The sequence below is a fragment of the Triticum urartu genome, chromosome 5A, assembly GCF_056163025.1.
Source record: "Triticum urartu cultivar PI428250 chromosome 5A, HENAU_Tu73, whole genome shotgun sequence".
In the NCBI taxonomy this organism is placed as follows: Eukaryota; Viridiplantae; Streptophyta; class Magnoliopsida; order Poales; family Poaceae; genus Triticum; species Triticum urartu.
In genome coordinates, this window is record NC_141877.1 from 23,255,179 (window position 1) to 23,275,658 (window position 20,480).

At 45.3% G+C, this 20,480-nt stretch overlaps 1 protein-coding gene and 2 pseudogenes across 2 annotated transcripts; all 3 read left to right on the top strand.

The window, feature by feature from the left end:
- The first annotated feature begins 8,028 nt into the window (after positions 1-8,028).
- On the top strand, positions 8,029-9,064 carry LOC125555476 (glutathione S-transferase U18-like; annotated as a pseudogene). Its single transcript, XR_015603825.1, has 2 exons — positions 8,029-8,434; positions 8,508-9,064. The product of XR_015603825.1 is annotated as a glutathione S-transferase U18-like (transcript).
- A 4,193-nt stretch (positions 9,065-13,257) lies between these two features.
- On the top strand, positions 13,258-14,884 carry LOC147967636 (protein FAR1-RELATED SEQUENCE 5-like; annotated as a pseudogene).
- A 2,382-nt stretch (positions 14,885-17,266) lies between these two features.
- Positions 17,267-18,339, top strand: LOC147967637 (uncharacterized). Its single transcript, XM_087523200.1, has 2 exons — positions 17,267-17,502; positions 17,919-18,339. The coding sequence occupies exons 1-2, from the start codon at positions 17,267-17,269 to the stop codon at positions 18,337-18,339; spliced, it is 657 nt and encodes a 218-aa protein (XP_087379326.1).
- The last annotated feature ends 2,141 nt before the right edge of the window (positions 18,340-20,480 follow it).

The window sequence follows — 20,480 nt, forward strand, 5'->3', positions numbered from 1 at the left end:
TTTTGAAGGAAATATGCCCTAGAGGCAACAATAAAGTTATTATTTATTTTCTTATATCATGATAAATGTTTATTATTCATGCTAGAATTGTAACAACCGGAAACATAATACATGTGTGAATACATAGACAAACTTAGTGTCACTAGTATGTCTCTACTTGACTAGCTCGTTAATCAAAGATGGTTATGTTTCCTAACCATGAACAAAGTGTTGTTATTTGATTAACAAGGTCACATCATTAGTTGAATGATCTGATTGACATGACCCATTCCATTAGCTTAGCACCCGATCATTTAGTATGTTGCTATTGCTTTCTTCATGACTTATACATGTTCCTATGACTATGAGATTATGCAACTCCCGTTTACCGGAGGAACACTTTGTGTGCTACCAAACGTCACAACGTAACTGGGTGATTATAAAGGAGCTCTACAGGTGTCTCCAAAGGTAGATGTTGGGTTGGCGTATTTCGAGATTAGGATTTGTCACTCTGATTGTCGGAGAGGTATCTCTGGGCCCTCTCGGTAATGCACATCACATAAGCCTTGCAAGCATTACAACTAATGAGTTAGTTGCAAGATGATGTATTACGGAACGAGTAAAGAGACTTGCCGGTAACGAGATTGAACTAGGTATTGGATACCGACGATCGAATCTCGGGCAAGTAACATACCGATGACAAAGGGAACAACGTATGTTGTTATGCGGTCTGACCGATAAAGATCTTCGTAGAATATGTATGAGCCAATATGGGCATCCAGGTCCCGCTATTGGTTATTGACCGGAGATGTGTCTCAGTCATGTCTACATTGTTCTCGAACCGTAGGGTCCGCACGCTTAACGTTACGATGACAGTTATTATGAGTTTATGCATTTTGATGTACCGAAGTTAGTTCGGAGTCCCGGATGTGATCACGGACATGACGAGGAGTCTCGAAATGGTCGAGACATAAAGATTGATATATTGGAAGCCTATGTTTGGATACCGGAAGTGTTCCGGGTGAAATCAGGATTTTACCGGAGTACCGGGAGGTAACCGGAACCCCCCGGGAGCTATATGGGCCTTAGTGGGCTTTAGTGGAAAGGAGAAAGGGGCAGCCCAAGGTGGGCCACGCGCCTCCCCCCTCCCCTAGTCCTATTAGGACAAGGAGAGGTGGCCGGCCTCCCTCTCTCTCTCTCTTCCCCCTCGGGGAATCCTATTCCAAATAGGATTGGGGGGGAGTCCTACTCCCGGTAGGAGTAGGACTCCTCCTGCGCCCTCCTCCTGGCCGGCCGCCCCCTCCCCCTTGGATCCTTTATATACGGGGGCAGGGGGGCACCTCTAAACACACAAGTTGATCCTTGAGATCGTTCCTTAGCCGTGTGCGGTGCCCCCTGCCACCATATTCCACCTCGATCATATCGTTGTAGTGCTTAGGCGAAGCCCTGCGTCGGTAGTACATCATCATCGTCACCATGCCGTTGTGCTGACGAAACTCATCCCCGAAGCTTTGCCATGAACTTAAACTTTTCATGAACTTAGTACCTGATAGTATCTTGCTTGTTTATGTTTGATTGTAGATAGATGGCTCGTGCTGTTGTTCCGTTGAATTTTAATGCGTTCCTTGAGAAAGCAAAGTTGAAAGATGACGGTAGCAATTACACGGACTGGGTCCGGAACTTGAGGATTATCCTCATTGCTGCTCAGAAGAATTACGTCCTGGAAGCACCGCTAGGTGCCAGGCCTGCTGCTGGAGCAACACCAGATGTTATGAACGTCTGGCAGAGCAAAGCTGATGACTACTCGATAGTTCAGTGTGCCATGCTTTACGGCTTAGAATCGGGACTTCAACGACGTTTTGAACGTCATGGAGCATATGAGATGTTCCAGGAGTTGAAGTTAATATTTCAAGCTAATGCCCGGATTGAGAGATATGAAGTCTCCAATAAGTTCTATAGCTGCAAGATGGAGGAGAACAGTTCTGCCAGTGAGCATATACTCAAAATGTCTGGGTATAATAATCACTTGATTCAGATGGGAGTTAATCTTCCAGATGATTGCGTCATTGACAGAATTCTCCAATCACTGCCACCAAGCTACAAGAGCTTCGTGATGAACTATAATATGCAAGGGATGAACAAGACTATTCCCGAGCTCTTGGCAATGCTGAAAGCTGCGGAGGTAGAAATCAAAAAGGAGCATCAAGTGTTGATGGTCAGCAAGACCACTAGTTTCAAGAAAAAGGGCAAAGGGAAGAAGAAGGGGAACTTCAAGAAGAACGGCAAGCAAGTTGCTGCTCAAGAGAAGAAACCCAAGTCTGAACCTAAGCCTGAAACTGAGTGCTTCTACTGCAAGCAGACTGGTCACTGAAAGCGGAACTGCCCCAAGTATTTGGCGGATAAGAAGGATGGCAAGGTGAACAAAGGTATATGTGATATACATGTTATTGATGTGTACCTTACTAATGCTCGCAGTAGCACCTGGGTATTTGATACTGGTTCTGTTGCTAATATTTACAACTCGAAATAGGGACTACGGATTAAGCGAAGATTGGCTAAGGATGAGGTGACGATGCGCGTGGGAAACGGTTCCAAAGTCGATGTGATCGCGGTCGGCACGCTACCTCTACATCTACCTTCGGGATTAGTATTAGACCTAAATAATTGTTATTTGGTGCCAGCGTTGAGCATGAACATTATATCTGGATCTTGTTTAATGCGAGACGGTTATTCATTTAAATCAGAGAATAATGGTTGTTCTATTTATATGAGTAATATCTTTTATGGTCATGCACCCTTGAAGAGTGGTCTATTCTTATTGAATCTCGATAGTAGTGATACACATATTCATAATGTTGAAGCCAAAAGATGCAGAGTTGATAATGATAGTGCAACTTATTTGTGGCACTGCCGTTTAGGTCATATCGGTGTAAAGCGCATGAAGAAACTCCATACTGATGGACTTTTGGAACCACTTGATTATGAATCACTTGGTACTTGCGAACCGTGCCTCATGGGCAAGATGACTAAAACACCGTTCTCCGGTACTATGGAGAGAGCAACAGATTTGTTGGAAATCATACATACAGATGTATGTGGTCTGATGAATATTGAGGCTCGTGGCAGATATCGTTATTTTCTCACCTTCACAGATGACTTAAGCAGATATGGGTATATCTACTTAATGAAACATAAGTCTGAAACATTTGAAAAGTTCAAAGAATTTCAGAGTGAAGTTGAAAATCATCGTAACAAGAAAATAAAGTTTCTACGATCTGATCGTGGAGGAGAATATTTGAGTTACGAGTTTGGTGTACATTTGAAAAATTATGGAATAGTTTCGCAACTCACGCCACCCGGAACACCACAGCGTAATGGTGTGTCCGAACGTCGTAATCGTACTTTACTAAATATGGTGGCGATCTATGATGTCTCTTACTGATTTACCGCTATTGTTTTGGGGATACGCTCTAGAGACGGCCGCATTCACGTTAAATAGGGTACCATCAAAATCCGTTGAGACGACGCCTTATGAACTGTGGTTTGGCAAGAAACCAAATTTGTCGTTTCTAAAAGTTTGGGGCTGCGATGCTTATGTGAAAAAGCTTCAATCTGATAAGCTCGAAACCAAATCGGAGAAATGTGTCTTCATAGGATATCCAAAGAAAACTATTGGATACACTTTCTATCACAGATCCGAAGGCAAGACTTTTGTTGCTAAATTCGGCAACTTTCTGGAGAAGGAGTTTCTCTCGAAAGAAGTGAGTGAGAGGAAAGTAGAACTTGATGAGGTAACTGTACCTGCTCCCTTGTTGGAAAGTAGTACATCACAGAAAACTGTTTCTGCGACACCTACACCAATAAGTGAGGAAGTTAATGATAATGATTATGAAACTTCAGAACAAGATACTACTGAACCTCGTAGATCAACCAGAGTGAGATCCGCGCCAGAGTGGTACGGTAATCCAGTTCTGGAAGTCATGCTAGTAGATCATGATGAACCTACGAACTATGAAAAAGCGATGGTGAGCCCAGATTCCGCAAAGTGGCTTGAAGCCATGAAATCTGAGATGGGATCCATGTATGAGAACAAAGTATGGACTTTGGTTGACTTGCCCGATGATCGGCAAGCAATTGAGAATAAATGGATCTTCAAGAAGAAGACTGACGCTGACGGTAATGTTACTGTCTACAAAGCTCGACTTGTCGCAAAAGGTTTTCGACAAGTTCAAGGGGTTGACTACGATGAGACCTTCTCACCCGTAGCGATGCTTCAATCTGTCCGAATCATGTTAGCAATTGCCGCATTTTATGATTATGAAATTTGGCAGATGGATGTCAAAACTGCATTCCTGAATGGATTTCTAGAAGAAGAGTCGTATATGATGCAACCGGAAGGTTTTGTCGATCCAAAGGGAGCTAACAAAGTGTGCAAGCTCCAGCGATCCATTTATGGACTGGTGCAAGCCTCTCGGAGTTGGAATAAACGCTTTGATAGTGTGATCAAAGCATTTGGTTTTATACAGACTTTCGGAGAAGCCTGTATTTACAAGAAAGTGAGTGGGAGCTCTGTAGCATTTCTGATATTATATGTGGATGACATATTACTGATCGGAAATGATATAGAATTTCTGGATAGCATAAAGGGATACTTGAATAAGAGTTTTTCAATGAAAGACCTCGGTGAAGCTGCTTACATATTAGGCATAAAGATCTATAGAGATAGATCAAGACGCTTAATTGGACTTTCACAAAGCACATACCTTGACAAGATTTTGAAAAAGTTCAAAATGGACCAAGCAAAGAAAGGGTTCTTGCCTGTGTTACAAGGTGTGAAGTTGAGTCAGACTCAATGCCCGACCACTGCAGAAGATAGAGAGAAAATGAAAGATGTTCCCTATGCTTCAGCCATAGGCTCTATCATGTATGCAATGATGTGACCAGACCTGATGTGTGCCTTGCTATAAGCTTAGCAGGGAGGTACCAAAGTAATCCAGGAGTGGATCACTGGACAGCGGTCAAGAACATCCTGAAATACCTGAAAAGGACTAAGGATATGTTTCTCGTATATGGAGGTGACAAAGAGCTCACCGTAAGAGGTTACGTTGATGCAAGCTTTGACACTGATCCGGACGATTCTAAATCGCAAACCGGATACGTGTTTACATTAAACGGTGGAGCTGTCAGTTGGTGCAGTTCTAAACAAAGCATCGTAGCGGGATCTACATGTGAAGCGGATTACATAGCTGCTTCGGAAGCAGCGAACGAAGGAGTCTGGATGAAGGAGTTCATATCCGATCTAGGTGTCATACCTAGTGCATCGGGTCCAATGAAAATCTTTTGTGACAATACTGGTGCAATTGCCTTGGCAAAGGAATCCAGATTTCACAAGAGGACCAAGTACATCAAGAGACGCTTCAATTCCATCCGGGATCTAGTCCAGGTGGGAGACATAGAGATTTGCAAGATACATACGGATCTGAATGTTGCAGACCCGTTGACTAAGCCTCTTCCACGAGCAAAACATGATCAGCACCAAGGCTCCATGGGTGTTAGAATCATTACTGTGTAATCTAGATTATTGACTCTAGTGCAAGTGGGAGACTGAAGGAAATATGCCCTAGAGGCAATAATAAAGTTATTATTTATTTCCTTATATCATGATAAATGTTTATTATTCATGCTAGAATTGTATTAACCGGAAACATAATACATGTGTGAATACATAGACAAACTTAGTGTCACTAGTATGCCTCTACTTGACTAGCTCGTTAATCAAAGATGGTTATGTTTCCTAACCATGAACAAAGTGTTGTTATTTGATTAACAAGGTCACATCATTAGTTGAATGATCTGATTGACATGACCCATTTCATTAGCTTAGCACCCGATCGTTTAGTATGTTGCTATTGCTTTCTTCATGACTTATACATGTTCCTATGACTATGAGATTATGCAACTCCCGTTTACCGGAGGAACACTTTGTGTGCTACCAAACATCACAACGTAACTGGGTGATTATAAAGGAGCTCTACAGGTGTCTCCAAAGGTAGATGTTGGGTTGGCGTATTTCGAGATTAGGATTTTTCACTCCGATTGTCGGAGAGGTATCTCTGGGCCCTCTCGGTAATGCACATCACATAAGCCTTGCAAGCATTACAACTAATGAGTTAGTTGCAAGATGATGTATTACGGAACGAGTAAAGAGACTTGCCGGTAACGAGATTGAACTAGGTATTGGATACCGACGATCGAATCTCGGGCAAGTAACATACCCATGACAAAGGGAACAACGTATGTTGTTATGCGGTCTGACCGATAAAGATCTTCGTAGAATATGTAGGAGCCAATATGGGCATTCAGGTCCCGCTATTGGTTATTGACCGGAGATGTGTCTCAGTCATGTCTACATTGTTGTCGAACCGTAGGGTCCGCACGCTTAACGTTACGATGACAGTTATTATGAGTTTATGCATTTTGATGTACCGAAGTTAGTTCGGAGTCCCGGATGTGATCACGGACATGACGAGGAGTCTCGAAATGGTCGAGACATAAAGATTGATATATTGGAAGCCTATGTTTGGATATCGGAAGTGTTCCGGGTGAAATCAGGATTTTACCGGAGTACCGGGAGGTAACCGGAACCCCCCGGGAGCTATATGGGCCTTAGTGGGCTTTAGTGGAAAGGAGAAAGAGGCAGCCCAAGGTGGGCCACGCGCCTCCCCCCTCCCCTAGTCCTATTAGGACAAGGAGAGGTGGCCGGCCTCCCTCTCTCTCTCTTCCCCCTCGGGGAATCCTATTCCAAATAGGATTGGGGGGGGAGTTCTCTCTTCCCGGTAGGAGTAGGACTCCTCCTGCGCCCTCCTCCTGGCCGGCCGCCCCCTCCCCCTTGGATCCTTTATATACGGGGGCAGGGGGGCACCTCTAAACACACAAGTTGATCCTTGAGATCGTTCCTTAGCCGTGTGCGGTGCCCCCTGCCATCATATTCCACCTCGATCATATCGTTATAGTGCTTAGGCGAAGCCCTGCGTCGGTAGTACATCATCATCGTCACCACGCTGTTGTGCTGACGGAACTCATCCCCGAAACTTTGCTGGATCGGAGCCCGGGGAGCGTCATCGAGCTGTACGTGTGCTAAGAACTCGGAGGTGCCGGAGTAACGGTGCTTGGATCGGTCGGATCGAGAAGACGTACGACTACTTCCTCTACGTTGCGTCAACGCTTCCGCAGTCGGTCTGCGTGGGTACGTAGACAACACTCTCCCCTCTCGTTGCTATGCATTACCATGATCTTGCGTGTGCGTAGGAAATTTTTTGAAATTACTGCGTTCCCCAACAGTTTTCAGGGTATAAGAGTATATATAGGTGAATGAAGTAGGTCGGTGGAGCTACGAGGGGCCCACGAGGTTGAGGGGCGCGCCGCCCTACCTCGTGGCCGCCACATTGCTTCCTTGACGTCCACTCCAAGTCTCCTGGACTGCGTTTGTTCCAAAAAAGATCCTCGCGAAGGTTTCATTCCGTTTGATTATACCCGTTCTTTAAAGATGGCAATGGGAAGGATAGAGTAATACCATACTCATACTCGTATAGCCAGTGGGTACAAAACTTCTATCCATACCCGTACCCACGATATGAAACTTTACCCGTATCCATACTTGACGGGTACCCATACTCATTGGGTACCCAGCGGGTAGAACAAATAGTACACAAGTTGTTCACAATTTTACACTCATTGATAGCATATTTGACAAAAAATCAATTATCTCAGCTCAGTAACGGGTAGATGAGTACATAACCATTATTAAAATTTAAAAATCATAACATACTCATAAGTCAACAAGAGTAGATGAAGCACATGTCAAATTAATGATTAATTGATGGCAACTTAACATTAGTTCACTAGCGGGAAGGATATAGGTATAGCTGTGGATACAAGATTTTATCCATACCTTACGCATGACTTAACGGAGCTAAGCACGAGACGTCATACGATATTATCATATATGAGTGGTAGTATATGATAAAAAAGTCAATCAACAAGGCCGGCAATTAAGAAAGGAGCAAATGAGAGACCGATGTTGAGCGAGTAGCAAAGCAAAGCAGTTGGAATGGAATGGCCGGCCACGGAGAGGAGGTGAAGCTGCTGGGCATGTGGGCGAGCCCGTTCGTGGTGCGCGTGCAGATCGCGCTCCGCCTCAAGGGCCTCAGCTACCAGTACGTGGAGGAGGACCTGCAGAGCAAGAGCGAGCTGCTCCTGAGGTCCAACCCTGCCCACGCCGGCCAGGTGCCGGTGCTCATCCACAATGGCAAGCCCGTCTGCGAGTCGTCGGTCATCCTGCGGTACATCGACGAGCCCTTCTCCGGTGCCGGACCGTCCCTCCTCCCCGCCGACGACCCCTACGGGCTACGGCCGAGCCGTCGCTCTCTTCTGGGCCGTTTTCATCGACGACACGGTAGGTACATATTGCTTGAGTACTACCTCACTCTCACATGGCCGCGTTCATGTATACCGTTTTCAATATGCAGCTGTTGAAGGCGCCGAGCCAGGCGTTGAGAGTCGCGACGGGCGAGGCGAAGGAGGAGGGGAGGAAGAAGGCGGCCGCGGCCATGGAAACCTTGTAGGGGGTGCGGAGGGATTCCGAGGCCAAGTTCTTCAGCGGGAGGGACTGCCCTGGTCTCGTGGACGTCATGCTCGGCGGCCTCCTTGGCTCGATGCGCGCATCTGAGGAGATGGGTAGGCTCCAGACCTTCGACTCGACCACCACCCCGCTCCTGGCCGCTTGGGCGGAGCTCTTCTGCACGCTGGACGCGGTGGCGCCGGTCATGCCGCGCGTGGAGAGGCTCGTTGAGTATGCCGAGGCGATGCAGCAGCCTCGCACCGCCGTGTCCCGCACCACCAGCTGAAAGCGGAAAGATGAGCTCTGCGCACAGTCGTCTGTTTGTCCTGCAATAAGCGCGGCTTGTCAAGAAAATAATGCTCTCTTATTTTTGTATGGATGAGTGTTGGTATAAAACTATTGTGTTCTCAAAATACTTTAAATCTCTAGTACTTAAAAAAACCGTAAGGTTCTGTTTTATCTTTCTTTCCATCTCTCTTTTGTCCAACCTTTCCCGTATAGTAATCAATCATCTTAATTTACTTACTTTCTGAATCAGTTTTGATTTAATTTAGTTACCCAACTTCTGATCAAAATATAAGGCAAATCATCGGCAGAATTTGATAAGCATTTAGTTACACAATCGCATACTATGGGCAGGTAAGGGGCTGTTTGGTTCTAGGCCTAGCATTGTCACACTTCGCCATACATTTTTGCCAACCTTGCCTAACCTTAGTTCATCAAAATGAAAGTCACAAGTTGGCAAGCCTAAGGGAATCTTACCATACTTTTTGTGTGTATGCCATGTGGGGCTCAAGTGTGGCCTGCCTAAGGTGTGGCTTGAACCAAACACTCACCTAAGTTAGTCAAACTTGCCTACAACCTTTGGCAAAGTTAGTCACAAACCAAACAGCCCCTAAATCATTTCTGACTAAAATATAAGATAAATCACGGACATAATTTGATGAATATTTATTTACACAATCATATATTATGGGCAGGTAAATCACAAGCTAACACACTAGAATATTTATATTCCGTTGCAAGCACGGACATTATTCTAGTTGAAGAAAAAAGAGATACATAAAGCAGATACATTTCTTTCACACATTTTCACTTCCATCTGCCCCACATACATGTGTCTGTCAGTATATATTTTCCAGATGGACCGGAAAATCTTCATGACCCCAAGTGATATGAGCATGCCACGTCGCATGAGCAGGGAGATTGGACAAGTCTTCGTTTATCGACAAAATTTGTCCTTTTGCTGGATATATTTTAGTAAGAGGACGGCATGCTGCCCCTGATTAGCGGACGCGGCTCCTCTAACGTACGGCCCACACACTGCCGTGTGGGTCTGGACCCACCTGTCAGTGGCCCCACGTCAGGGGGCCGTACGTCAGGGATCCTGCTCCCTGATTAGCACGGTGGCTTGATGCGTACGTGTGCAGCTGGATGACTGTCGTGATACAATCCTGCGGTATTTGCCACCTATGGGAAATGGTGCTTCGTATAATTGTCGCGTTGCGGTGATGCCCGGTGTGCCGCTACGGCCGAATAGCACTTGCGGCGTTGCCTTGTGGCACTGACATGTAACGTGTCTGCTGCTATCAAGGCAACCTTCCTTCCCTTTGCCGGAATGCATTTATGGAGACCAAAATTGCATTAAAGAGCATGAGTTAATTGCATTCGTAATATACAAACTTACATAGTGGGTTTAGTTTCACAAATAAACATTATAATGGTGCAAAAGGGGCCCATGAACTTATTTTGCTGATTCAAATAGGTACAAAATCATCCTAGAGACTCGTCGCTGCTCTTTTCTGCCATAACCATGACTTTTCACCTTTTTGTATTGGGAAGAGTGTTAGACAAAACAAGAATAAACGAGACACAAGTTTTTACGTGAAAATCCTTGCCGGAAAAAACTACGGATGCACGAAGGCGTAATCCCTCTGATGAAGGAGTATTAGAAGAACGTGACGACAAACCGTCTTTAGGTGCGCTACATGGGGGTATATATGAAGGCAATACATAAGCGTCCTTGAAGAACAAGTAAAAGAGTTGTATCCGTAAGCGTCGACATCAACGCAACGCCCACATCGGTTATACTGCGTCTAGTTCAACACGGTACTAGAATTCATATCACAATTTAACAATGTTCACCTTGAGCCAAATTCCCTCTACTAATCGAAGAAACTAAATAACTCTATCCAAATCAGCATAAACACCTTGCACGTCAAAGTCCATAGGACAAGATCCGTTGACCCTGAGCTCATCCCACACGGCCCCGAGGAGGAGATGATCGTCCGGCTTGCGCTCCGCCGCTCCCGGAAGGAGGCCCGTGCGAGGCAGCGCTCGGACTCCTTCCATCGGGAATCCATTGTGACCACCCAAATGGCGCATGGATCCGGCACTAGGTGTGTCGTCATTGGCTCACCGGAGGCGCCGCGGTCCGTCCTGTCCGAATGCAGTGGCGGACGCGCAACCCCTCTGTTGGCGCGTCGCGGCCACAAACGCAGCAGGGGCGTCGTCCGACGTAAACATGGATGCCGCGTGAGGCAGCGGGCGCGGGAGGCGGCGACAACCCTCGCGGCAGTGGACGTTGGAGAGGCGGAGTTGCATTCTCCGGTGCCCCGACAGATGGACTACAACCCCACGCGCCACACCCATGTCGTGGTGGGTGTTGGCGGCTCCTCCCAGGACGAACCCATCATCAATCTGACGTCCACCAGCACCATCAGGGTTCCGGGCTCCGACGAGGAAGAGTATGGCATGGGAGACGGCGGCTCCTTGAGTCCCGTGAGCCGGGCCGTGTCCAATGTCCTACTCTATCTCACTGGCGACCAGAACAACACTCTGAGGGGCGCAACCAACCGCCGGGCATGGACACGGCGGAGTCGGACGAGCTCTGCTGAAGATTAGGTTTACGTTGCATGTAATAATATGATTTTGAGATTTCTAATTTGAGGTATCCGCATGTGAAATCAATTATTTAAGATGTGACCGGTCACTATCCGCGCACGCGCTCGGGCATTTGAGGTCGGATTTGCCAAGTCCGACTGTAAATGCTTTAAAGCCATCAAACAACGCTTCGACCACTGTGTCACGGCCGGCTCGGACTTTCCCTCTAGTGATCTGTAACTTAATTAGCTTACAACTTATTTTTAGTCTATTTGGCTACCAGCAGGGACCATATATATAATAATAATTTGAGGTTACACGTGTACGACACAAACACCCTAACCCTTTGCTAATTACAATTTCAACTGTAGCAAAACTCGTACACATGTATTCGACACATAATTTTTAGAGCTGTTTTACGGTGATTGGGTTAGTACTCGGAGTACTTAGCAGTACTTACATGTCTGATCATGTCTGATTTTTATTAGCCGTCAGATCTTGCGGGGAATTTTAATTGATTAAATTTAATATATTAATTGCGATAAGGGCATAATGGTCAAGGGGGAAATATTTTTTTTTTGAACCGATCACCTGAGGACCAGATCCATGTCTACTCGATTCAGTTCAGAATCCTCCTCCGATATATTCGTCGCCGCTCGCCGTTCCTGACCTTCTCCGTCCTCGACCTGCCCGGCGAGAGGAATAAATTCATCGTCCTCGTCCTCCACCCAACCAACCCCAGCCCCCCACGCCGTCACCGAAGAAGAAGAAGGCCGGATCTGCGGCGGCTGAATCGGCGGCGACCGCGGCGGGCGATCCCATCTCTTTGCGCGTACCATCCTTAAGGTATGAATTCGGCTTGGCGTTCTGCTCGTTCTCTTGGCCGTTGCGCCCCTCCACCGTGCATGCAGTACAATCTCAACCCCACAAGATCCGGGTACGGACTAGAACAATGAATGGAAAGCTTCATCGTGGCATAGTTTCTCTTGAGCTAATCGCATCATGTTTGTTTAAGTTAGATGTTGAGGGCATTGCTTACTTCCTTTGGTACCGCAGAAAAAAAAGTGACTTACTTGACGTTTGAGATGAGATATACTAAAGGAAGATGAGATACTGGTTCCATAGTTCACTTAATTTAGTTTATTAAAGTCATCATCACTTTAGGTTTGCATAGCGCATGAAATATAGTTCAAAGGAAGATGAGATACTACTTGTTGGACGTTGATGATTGGTTTCCCTCACATGTCAAACCAGCAAAGTCTTTTCCATGCACTTGTCTTTGCCTATGAGCTATTTTACACCTGCAACATTGATAAACAGAAAGATGTTGATGATTGGTTTCCCTCACATGTCATATGCAGGAAGACATGGCGTATGCAAGTGATGAGAGTATGTTCGAGTATCTAAATGTTGTCAGCAAGATGTTTGATAGTGAGGCTGAAGGCTATGAATTCTACAACAAATATGCTCTTGAAAAAGGTTTTAGTGTGAGGAGAAGCTACGTTGAGTGGGATGGATCCAACAAATACATAATTTGAAGGAAAATTGTGTGTAGTCGTCAAGGGTTTCGCGAAGAGAAGCACATGAAAAGAAAGATGGAAGATAGAAAGAGGAGGCCACGAAGTTTAACTCATCTTGGGTGTAATGCTAAATTGGCATTACGAGACAGGAGGAAACCGGTCGGTGGTTTGTCAAGGATTTCATCGATGAGCACAACCATCCTCTAGCCCCACGGGATCTTTCTTGTTTGCTGCGTTCGCACAGACGAATTAGCGATGAGCAGAAAGCGGACATTGCGGACATGGAAAAATGTGGGATCCGCAAATACCGTATTATGGATATTTTGTGCTTTCAATACGGTGGATTTGATAAGGTTGGATGCATAAAGAGGGACATTTATAATTTCTGCCATGCTAATAAGCAGGAGACAATCAGTGCCGGTGATGCTAATACGGTGATCATGCACATGATGGCGAGGCGAGAGCGAGATGTGGATTTTTTCTTCAAGTACTTGGTAGACGAGCATGGCCATCTGAAGGGACTGTTCTGGGCTGATAGTCAATCGCGACTTGACTACGAGGCTTTTGGAGACGTCATTGTTTTCGATAGCACATACAAAACCAACAAATACAATCTGCCATTTGTGCCGTTTGTCGGGTTGAATCACCACCGCAGCACTGTTATATTTGGCTGTGGTATAATTTCTCATGAAACAAGCCAGGCATACGAGTGGATGTTGCGGACCTTTTCTGATTGCATGGCACAGAAGCATCCGATATCTGTGATCACAGATGGGGACCTTGCAATGCAGAGAGCAATAAGGATGGTCTGGCCAGACTCAAACCATAGACTATGTATATGGCACATTCAGCAGAACATTGTACGCCATCTGCATGATGACGACGTAAAGGAGGAATTCAGATCTTTCATTTATGATACTTCTTCCATTGAAGAGCATGAGATAAAATGGATACAATTCTTACAACGGAATAAAGTAACCAGTGAGGAGTCTTGGTTGCATCAGATGTATCAGATGAGAAAGTTGTGGTGTGCTCCATATCTTGAGGGGCGTTGTTTCCTAGGATTGAGAAGCAATCAGAGGAGTGAGAGAGCTTGAACTCTGTGCTACATACGCATCTTGAGGGTAAGATGTCGTTGTTTGAAATGCTAGAGCACTATGAGCGTTGCCTTGCGTCGCGACGGATTAACGAAGCTCTCCATGCCGTCGAATCCTTGCAGTCCATTCCATTTACAGAGGAAAATGCTTCGCCGCTTGAGAAACACGCCGCAACAGTTTTCACACCTAGTGTCTTTAAGATGGTCTTATGGAGCATAGATGTTGTCAGCAAATGTCAGATCAGAGAGATACTAGATGGATCAGAAGATTCCACTTATGTTGTGTCCAAGCAGGAAAGAATGGATAAAAAGTTTGGAGTGCGCATTGAAGAGCAAGGAGGTCTTTTGCACAGGGTGAGTTGTTCTTACCGTAAGCTGGAATGCGCAGGCACACCATGTTCCCACATTTTTTACATATTGGGGATTTTAAAACAAACAATTCTGCCCGGTTGTTGCGTTCCCACTAGGTGGACTATGAATGCAAAATGTGCATATGCACCTACCAGAAAAAACCAGATGTATGACTATTCGGTAAGCCTGCAGAGGTACCGCGAGTTGCGGAATTGTAGTCACGCTGCTAGTTTCAAGGCATGCCACTCTGATGAGGACTATCACCGTCTAAAGATGCTTTTGCAAGCACAACATCATGGCAATCAATCAAGTTTTGAACAAGCTGACAGCAAGGAGTCAACTAATGCTCAGCATAACAGCATTAGGTTTGGCCCGTTGATGCCGCACTCGCAGAAAGTTGATAAGGTTCTGGATCCCGTGCATGTGCCAGGATGAGGTGCACCAAAGAAAAGACTGCAGGCAAAGACAAAGAAGTCAAGATCACAGAATATCTGTGGCTATTGCAAGAAACCAGGTCACAATCGATGTAAATGCGCTAAATTGCTAGAGGTACGAAATATGTTCATATTTTTTTGCATGAGTTTTACTCATAATTGATGTCCATGTGATTTATTGTATTCTTCTGTGTAGGATCTCGAGGCTGAACTGTGACATCTACATACAGCATGAACCGACGATGAGCCAGAGAAAGTCGTGTGCCATTCAGCTTTGTGTGACGTGGTCTTTACATTCTATTTCATCGTGACAGTAATTTAGTGAAGTGCGGTTGTACTGCCATGTTACTATATTAGTTCGACATCTTTCGTTTCCATTTTCTGTGCGTATCATTTGATGTCCAACTTTAAGAATGATGATGTATTTCGACAAATTGGGCACTATGATTCTTCACCCTTACTATGGTTGTCATGCATATTCATAATCATCATGCATATTCTTCATTTACAGAGCAATAATGACTGACGTATTTTTTAAATAAGCGGGGCCCACTGGGGTGTGCTTGGAAATCTTTGAAAAACTTCCATGCACGTTCATCTTCGCTGCATGCAAATCGGGCAGCAGCCGCTGTGCCAGTAGCTGTCAAGGCCTTGATGAATCACTATTCACATGCAGGTCCCCGACTCTTGCATGCAGGTCCCCGACTCTTGCACATTTCTGATATTTTCACAGGTTACAAAATATATTATTGGACAGAATATAGACAGCAGCACACAGCAACAACACATTCATCGAATACAATAGAAGATTAGTCTCCGAATACAATTCATCATATTAGTCTCCGAATTCAAAAGACCGAACAAAGATAGAACATTACAAGTCTTGAGACCGCGAGTAGCGAGTTTGTATTCACATTACAAGTCGATATCGATCATCTAAACTACCATCACATAGAAGAGAGTTGCGGTCATCACGATGAGCATCATCGCGATGAAACTGGTCTTCATCCGGTTCCTCCAACGCTCCCTCCTCTCTCCCGCTAGATAGCGGGCGTATCTAGATTCCGCCTCCGCCCTAGTGGTGTACCCTTTGTATCTATTACCGCTGAAACGGTGAACCTGTCTTCGACACTCCTCCCAGTCGTCGTAGACTCCGGGAACCTTACCCTTGTACACGACATACGACGGCATCTCTATGCACAAGCCAAACAACAGACAATACATAAGCAATACATAAGTATGCAACAAAAGGATCGGAAGAGAAAAGCAAGACATTAGTAGCATAATTCATGGTCCTACTAATAAATAGCATCGATTATATCTAAGTTGAACGACTATCCAATCAATGTTTCAAAACTACACATAGCATCACTACTTTCGACTCGACTCATGGGACCGGAGCGTGGATGAAGCCGCCGTCTGTCCTGATGGTGATGAAATCGCGGGCGTTGTCAGCCTGCATTTGTAGTGTTGTGTCTATCTCACTGCACAGAACACGGAATGTTAGAAAAAAAAGAACGATCGAAATCTAAGAAATCATATATTACGGGGCGGATGATCCTGATGTGATCCTGATGTAGTTTCTCTACTACAATTCTCTCCAGGTAGCAAAATGCATGAGACTTTGGTTATGAAGAGGCAGATGGTGAAGATACAATGCAAAATCTGGTGCCATTTTGGCTGATGGTGAAGATACAATGCATTAAAACTCTGGTGCCATTTTGGCTGATACTTTGGTGCAATTTTGGTGGCATTTTTTGCTGTTTTGGCTGATGTTGTTTTGGTGCCATTTTGGATGGATGCAGTGACTTTTTGGTGCCATTTTTGATCTCTTAATATGGTTGCAGTGATCATTAAGTTTAGAGAAAAATATGGCTGTTATTTTTTTGTTTTGTTTCAGAAACAAGACAAACCAAAGGGCCCATGTCTCCCCTCCAGATTTTTCGAGGGCCAAAGGGCAGGACGTTTGAGTTTTCGAGGCAACTCCCCACGTCTCCCCTCCACTGGCAACTCCCCACGACTCCCCTCCACTGGCAACTCCCCACGACGCAGGGAACTCCCCTCCTATTCCATTGCCGCTCCATCTGCCTCCCTCTGCCTCCCTCCTCATTCCATTGGCGCTCCATCTTCCTCCCTCTGCCTCCCTCTGCCTCCACCATCAAGCAACTCCCCTCTGCCTCCACCATCGCTGGCCAGGAGGGCAATGGCGGAGGAATCGTGGAGCAACTCCCCTCCGTCTGCCAAGAGAATGGCGGAGGCATCGTGGAGCAACTCCCCTCCGTCTGCCAATCATCACGTAGGTGAGGCGTCTGGCAAGGAGCCGCTGGTGGTCGACGACGACGTTCCGGTCCCCGGGTAGAAGCAGGACTACACCGTGCCGCTCATGGTTGATATCCACCTGAAGAAGGAGAAGCTGGATGTCGTATGCACCAGCAATCCAGACGAAGCTGACAAGAGGATCCGCGAGATCAGGAGGAGGCTCGGTGGCATGCTTTCTTGGTCGATCGGCGTTGATGTCGAGTATACGAGGGAAGACGAACCTCCGCAAATGGCTGTAGTTCTGCAATTATGCGTGGAGGATCTCATCCTGGTATACCACATCACCGCGGCAACCAAATGGTAAAAACATCCAGTTCTGAAGTTTTTGAAGTTCTGACGTTTCTGTCTAATTAGTAGTTTCTGAAGTTTGTGAAGTAGATGCAATAGTTCTGAAGTTATGAAGTAGATGCAATACTAGTTCTGAAGTTCTGAAGTTTCTGAACTTCTGAAGTTTTTGTCTAATTAGTAGTTTCTGGAGTTTCTGAAGTTTCTGAAGTAGACGCAATAGTTCTGAAGTTCTGAAGTAGATGCAATACTAGTTCTGAAGTTCTGAAGTTTCTGTCTAATTAGTAGTTTCTGAAGTTCTGAAGTAGATGCAATACTAGTTCTGAAGTTCTGAAGTAGATGCAATACTAGTTCTGAAGTTTCTGTGTAATTAGTAGTTTCTGAAGTTTTTGAAGTAGATGAATTTGATGCACCAAATTAATTTGATGCAGGCCCAAGGAACTCCGCCCGCTCTTGCAGGAGAAGAAGTTGTACACCTTTGTTGGCTTCTCCATTGGAGGTGACAAGGAGAAGCTGAAGTTGTCTGGTTTGGAGATTAACCCCGACAAGTACGTCGACATACGGCGCAAATGGAGAGTTCCAAACAATGGAAAGAAGTGGCAGTCTTTGGATGAGTTTGTAGCCAGCCTCGTCCACCCATCGTACAAGGAAATGAAGCAGAAGATCAACAAGAAATTGGACCACAAACTATGGGGGGACAGCCCACTACCAAACAACCTCATCGAGTACGCAGCGAAAGATGCGTACATCACCTACGAGGCAAGGAAGAAAATCGAAACCATCAAAGAAGGTTTGAAGCAATGGAAAGAGGCAGAGGATCATTGGGATGACCCCTACTACTGGGGATATTGAGTTGTTTGTGGTATTATGTGTCTCAGTTTGTAGTTATGTGGTTGAACAAGTTTGCTTTTGTAATGATGAACAAGTTTGCTTTTGTTATGTTGAACAAGTTTGCTTTTGTAATGATGAACAAGTTTGCTTTTGTTATGTAGTTATGTGATTGTTATGATGCTGGTGCAGAACACTTATGGTTGTGATGTGATGCAAAATCCTTCAAGTTTTGGTGATCATTTAGTTCAAGTTTTGGTCAGATCATACAGAATGTTGTCTAGAAGTTTTTGTGATCATTTAGTAGTTTTTTTATACAGAAGCCTTTCACTATAACTGTCTGATCCTAGCAAAGACATGCATAACACATAACTACTCCCACAAAACCTGCAGAAGTGCAATAACTGAAAAAGCTGAAGTTCTCAGCATGAAGAATCACACAACACAACACCTACATTATGATGATACACTATCAACTGCAGACCTGAATGCATCCAATTCGACCTTTCCCAAGCAGTGATGGTAACTGAAAGTATGACAACTAAAAACGCTGCTCTACTGTATGTGTCCAATAGTGCCATCATAACAGAACTTTGAAAAGTCCTTAGCAAGCATCACAAGTTTCAGATGGTTTTCTAGCAAGTATTTTCCAGAAAAGTGGATTGGTGGCACAAAATTGCTACACGCAGTCGATCTACCTAGCATTATCAGCATGGATACCATTGAGACGTGAACAGAAACTGGGGTACCTGCGTTGTCCTGCGGTGGTTGAGGAGATGGATCCGGCAACGCGCTCGGCCGATCCCGTTCGGGGGGCGCGGGGGCGGCGGGGGTGGAGTCGCGGGACGGCGTGCAGGCACGGCGGACAGAGGGGGTCGAGTGGGGGATCTGGCGATGGAGGGAGGGAGGCCACAGTGCGAGGGGAATAGGTGGAGTGGGGGGAGGGTTCTAATGGCCTAATTCGGATTGGCCCTAATTCGGATGGGCCGTCCCACGCCAGCCTCACCCGCTGGGTCGCTGGATGGACCGTTGGGCCATCTCGTTGTCTGCGCCTGAGGCATGCATGCATGGGAATGGCGGCGACGTGGGTTTGCATGCGAGGGTGGCGGACGTGAACTTTATATATCCGAACTATGTTATGATTTCTACCCGAAAACAAGCTCCCGTGCAACGCGCTCCCGTGCGCCTGTGGGTTGTTTTTCATGTTGGTTGTGGGTTCTGTTCCGTTCTGTAATGTCTAGTACTTTGTTATGATTTCTACCCGTCTATTTGATATGTCATTGGTTAACTGGAATTTTTTTTTCAACGTTGTATGGTTTTGTAGGCTATAATGATTACGCACACATGTAGATGAAAGGCACGAAAAAATAGTTTGAACAAAGACAACATAAATGAATTTTTACAAGTTTTATAGATGGAAACTTCTTTAGATGCAACGCCATCTCACAAACAACTGTATGATTGATCATAAAACACATGCATTGTTGTTCAAAGAACTGTCTCATGAATAAATTGTACCATAATTGCGAACATAGTGTGAAACAGAAAAAAAGTGTTTGTTTGCAACAAAATAATCCTGGTTTGAAGCTTAAACTGGTCTTGTAGTCCTAGGTGCTAGTGCTATATTACAAGTTTTAGAGTGGTTGGGCTTTCTTAGAATTGTTTTCGACTCCGAAAACAATTGAGCCTACTCTATATGGTCTTCTGCACTGCCAAAATCCAGTGACCTCTTGCGTTGCGTCGTTGGAGATTGCGTCGGGCTTGGCGATGACCCATATGCTTCAATCTTTTTCTCTTTAACATCAATGTAACCATACAACTGAAGTTGTTCTTGGTCTTTCTTCGCCAACTCTCTAGCAAGACCCTCCATTTCTTGGATTCTCACTTCCTGTAGAAAACAATAGGAATTGTATTAGGAAGAACTCAAAAAAGACGTAGCCATAAACTAGATGCATGTAACATTTAAAATTTAAACCTCTGGATCAATGTCATCCTCGGGAAAACAACCCGTAGTTCTATTGTACACAATGTACAGGTGACATGTCTTGCTGCCATTCAGATCAGAAAGCATTTTTTCTACATCATCTGGTCCTGCAATCAAGAACATTCCTTTTGGCAGCTTCCACGCGAACCCGGCTAAGAAGTAGTATAGTTCTGCTCCCATT

Excerpts from the sequence above, each read along its gene's own strand:
- LOC147967637 (XM_087523200.1), top strand. The coding sequence starts at position 17,267 with ATGGTTGATATCCACCTGAAGAAGGAGAAGCTGGATGTCGTATGCACC. Across the intron at positions 17,503-17,918 it reads ATCACCGCGGCAACCAAATG|GCCCAAGGAACTCCGCCCGC; the intron begins GTAAAAACATCC and ends AATTTGATGCAG.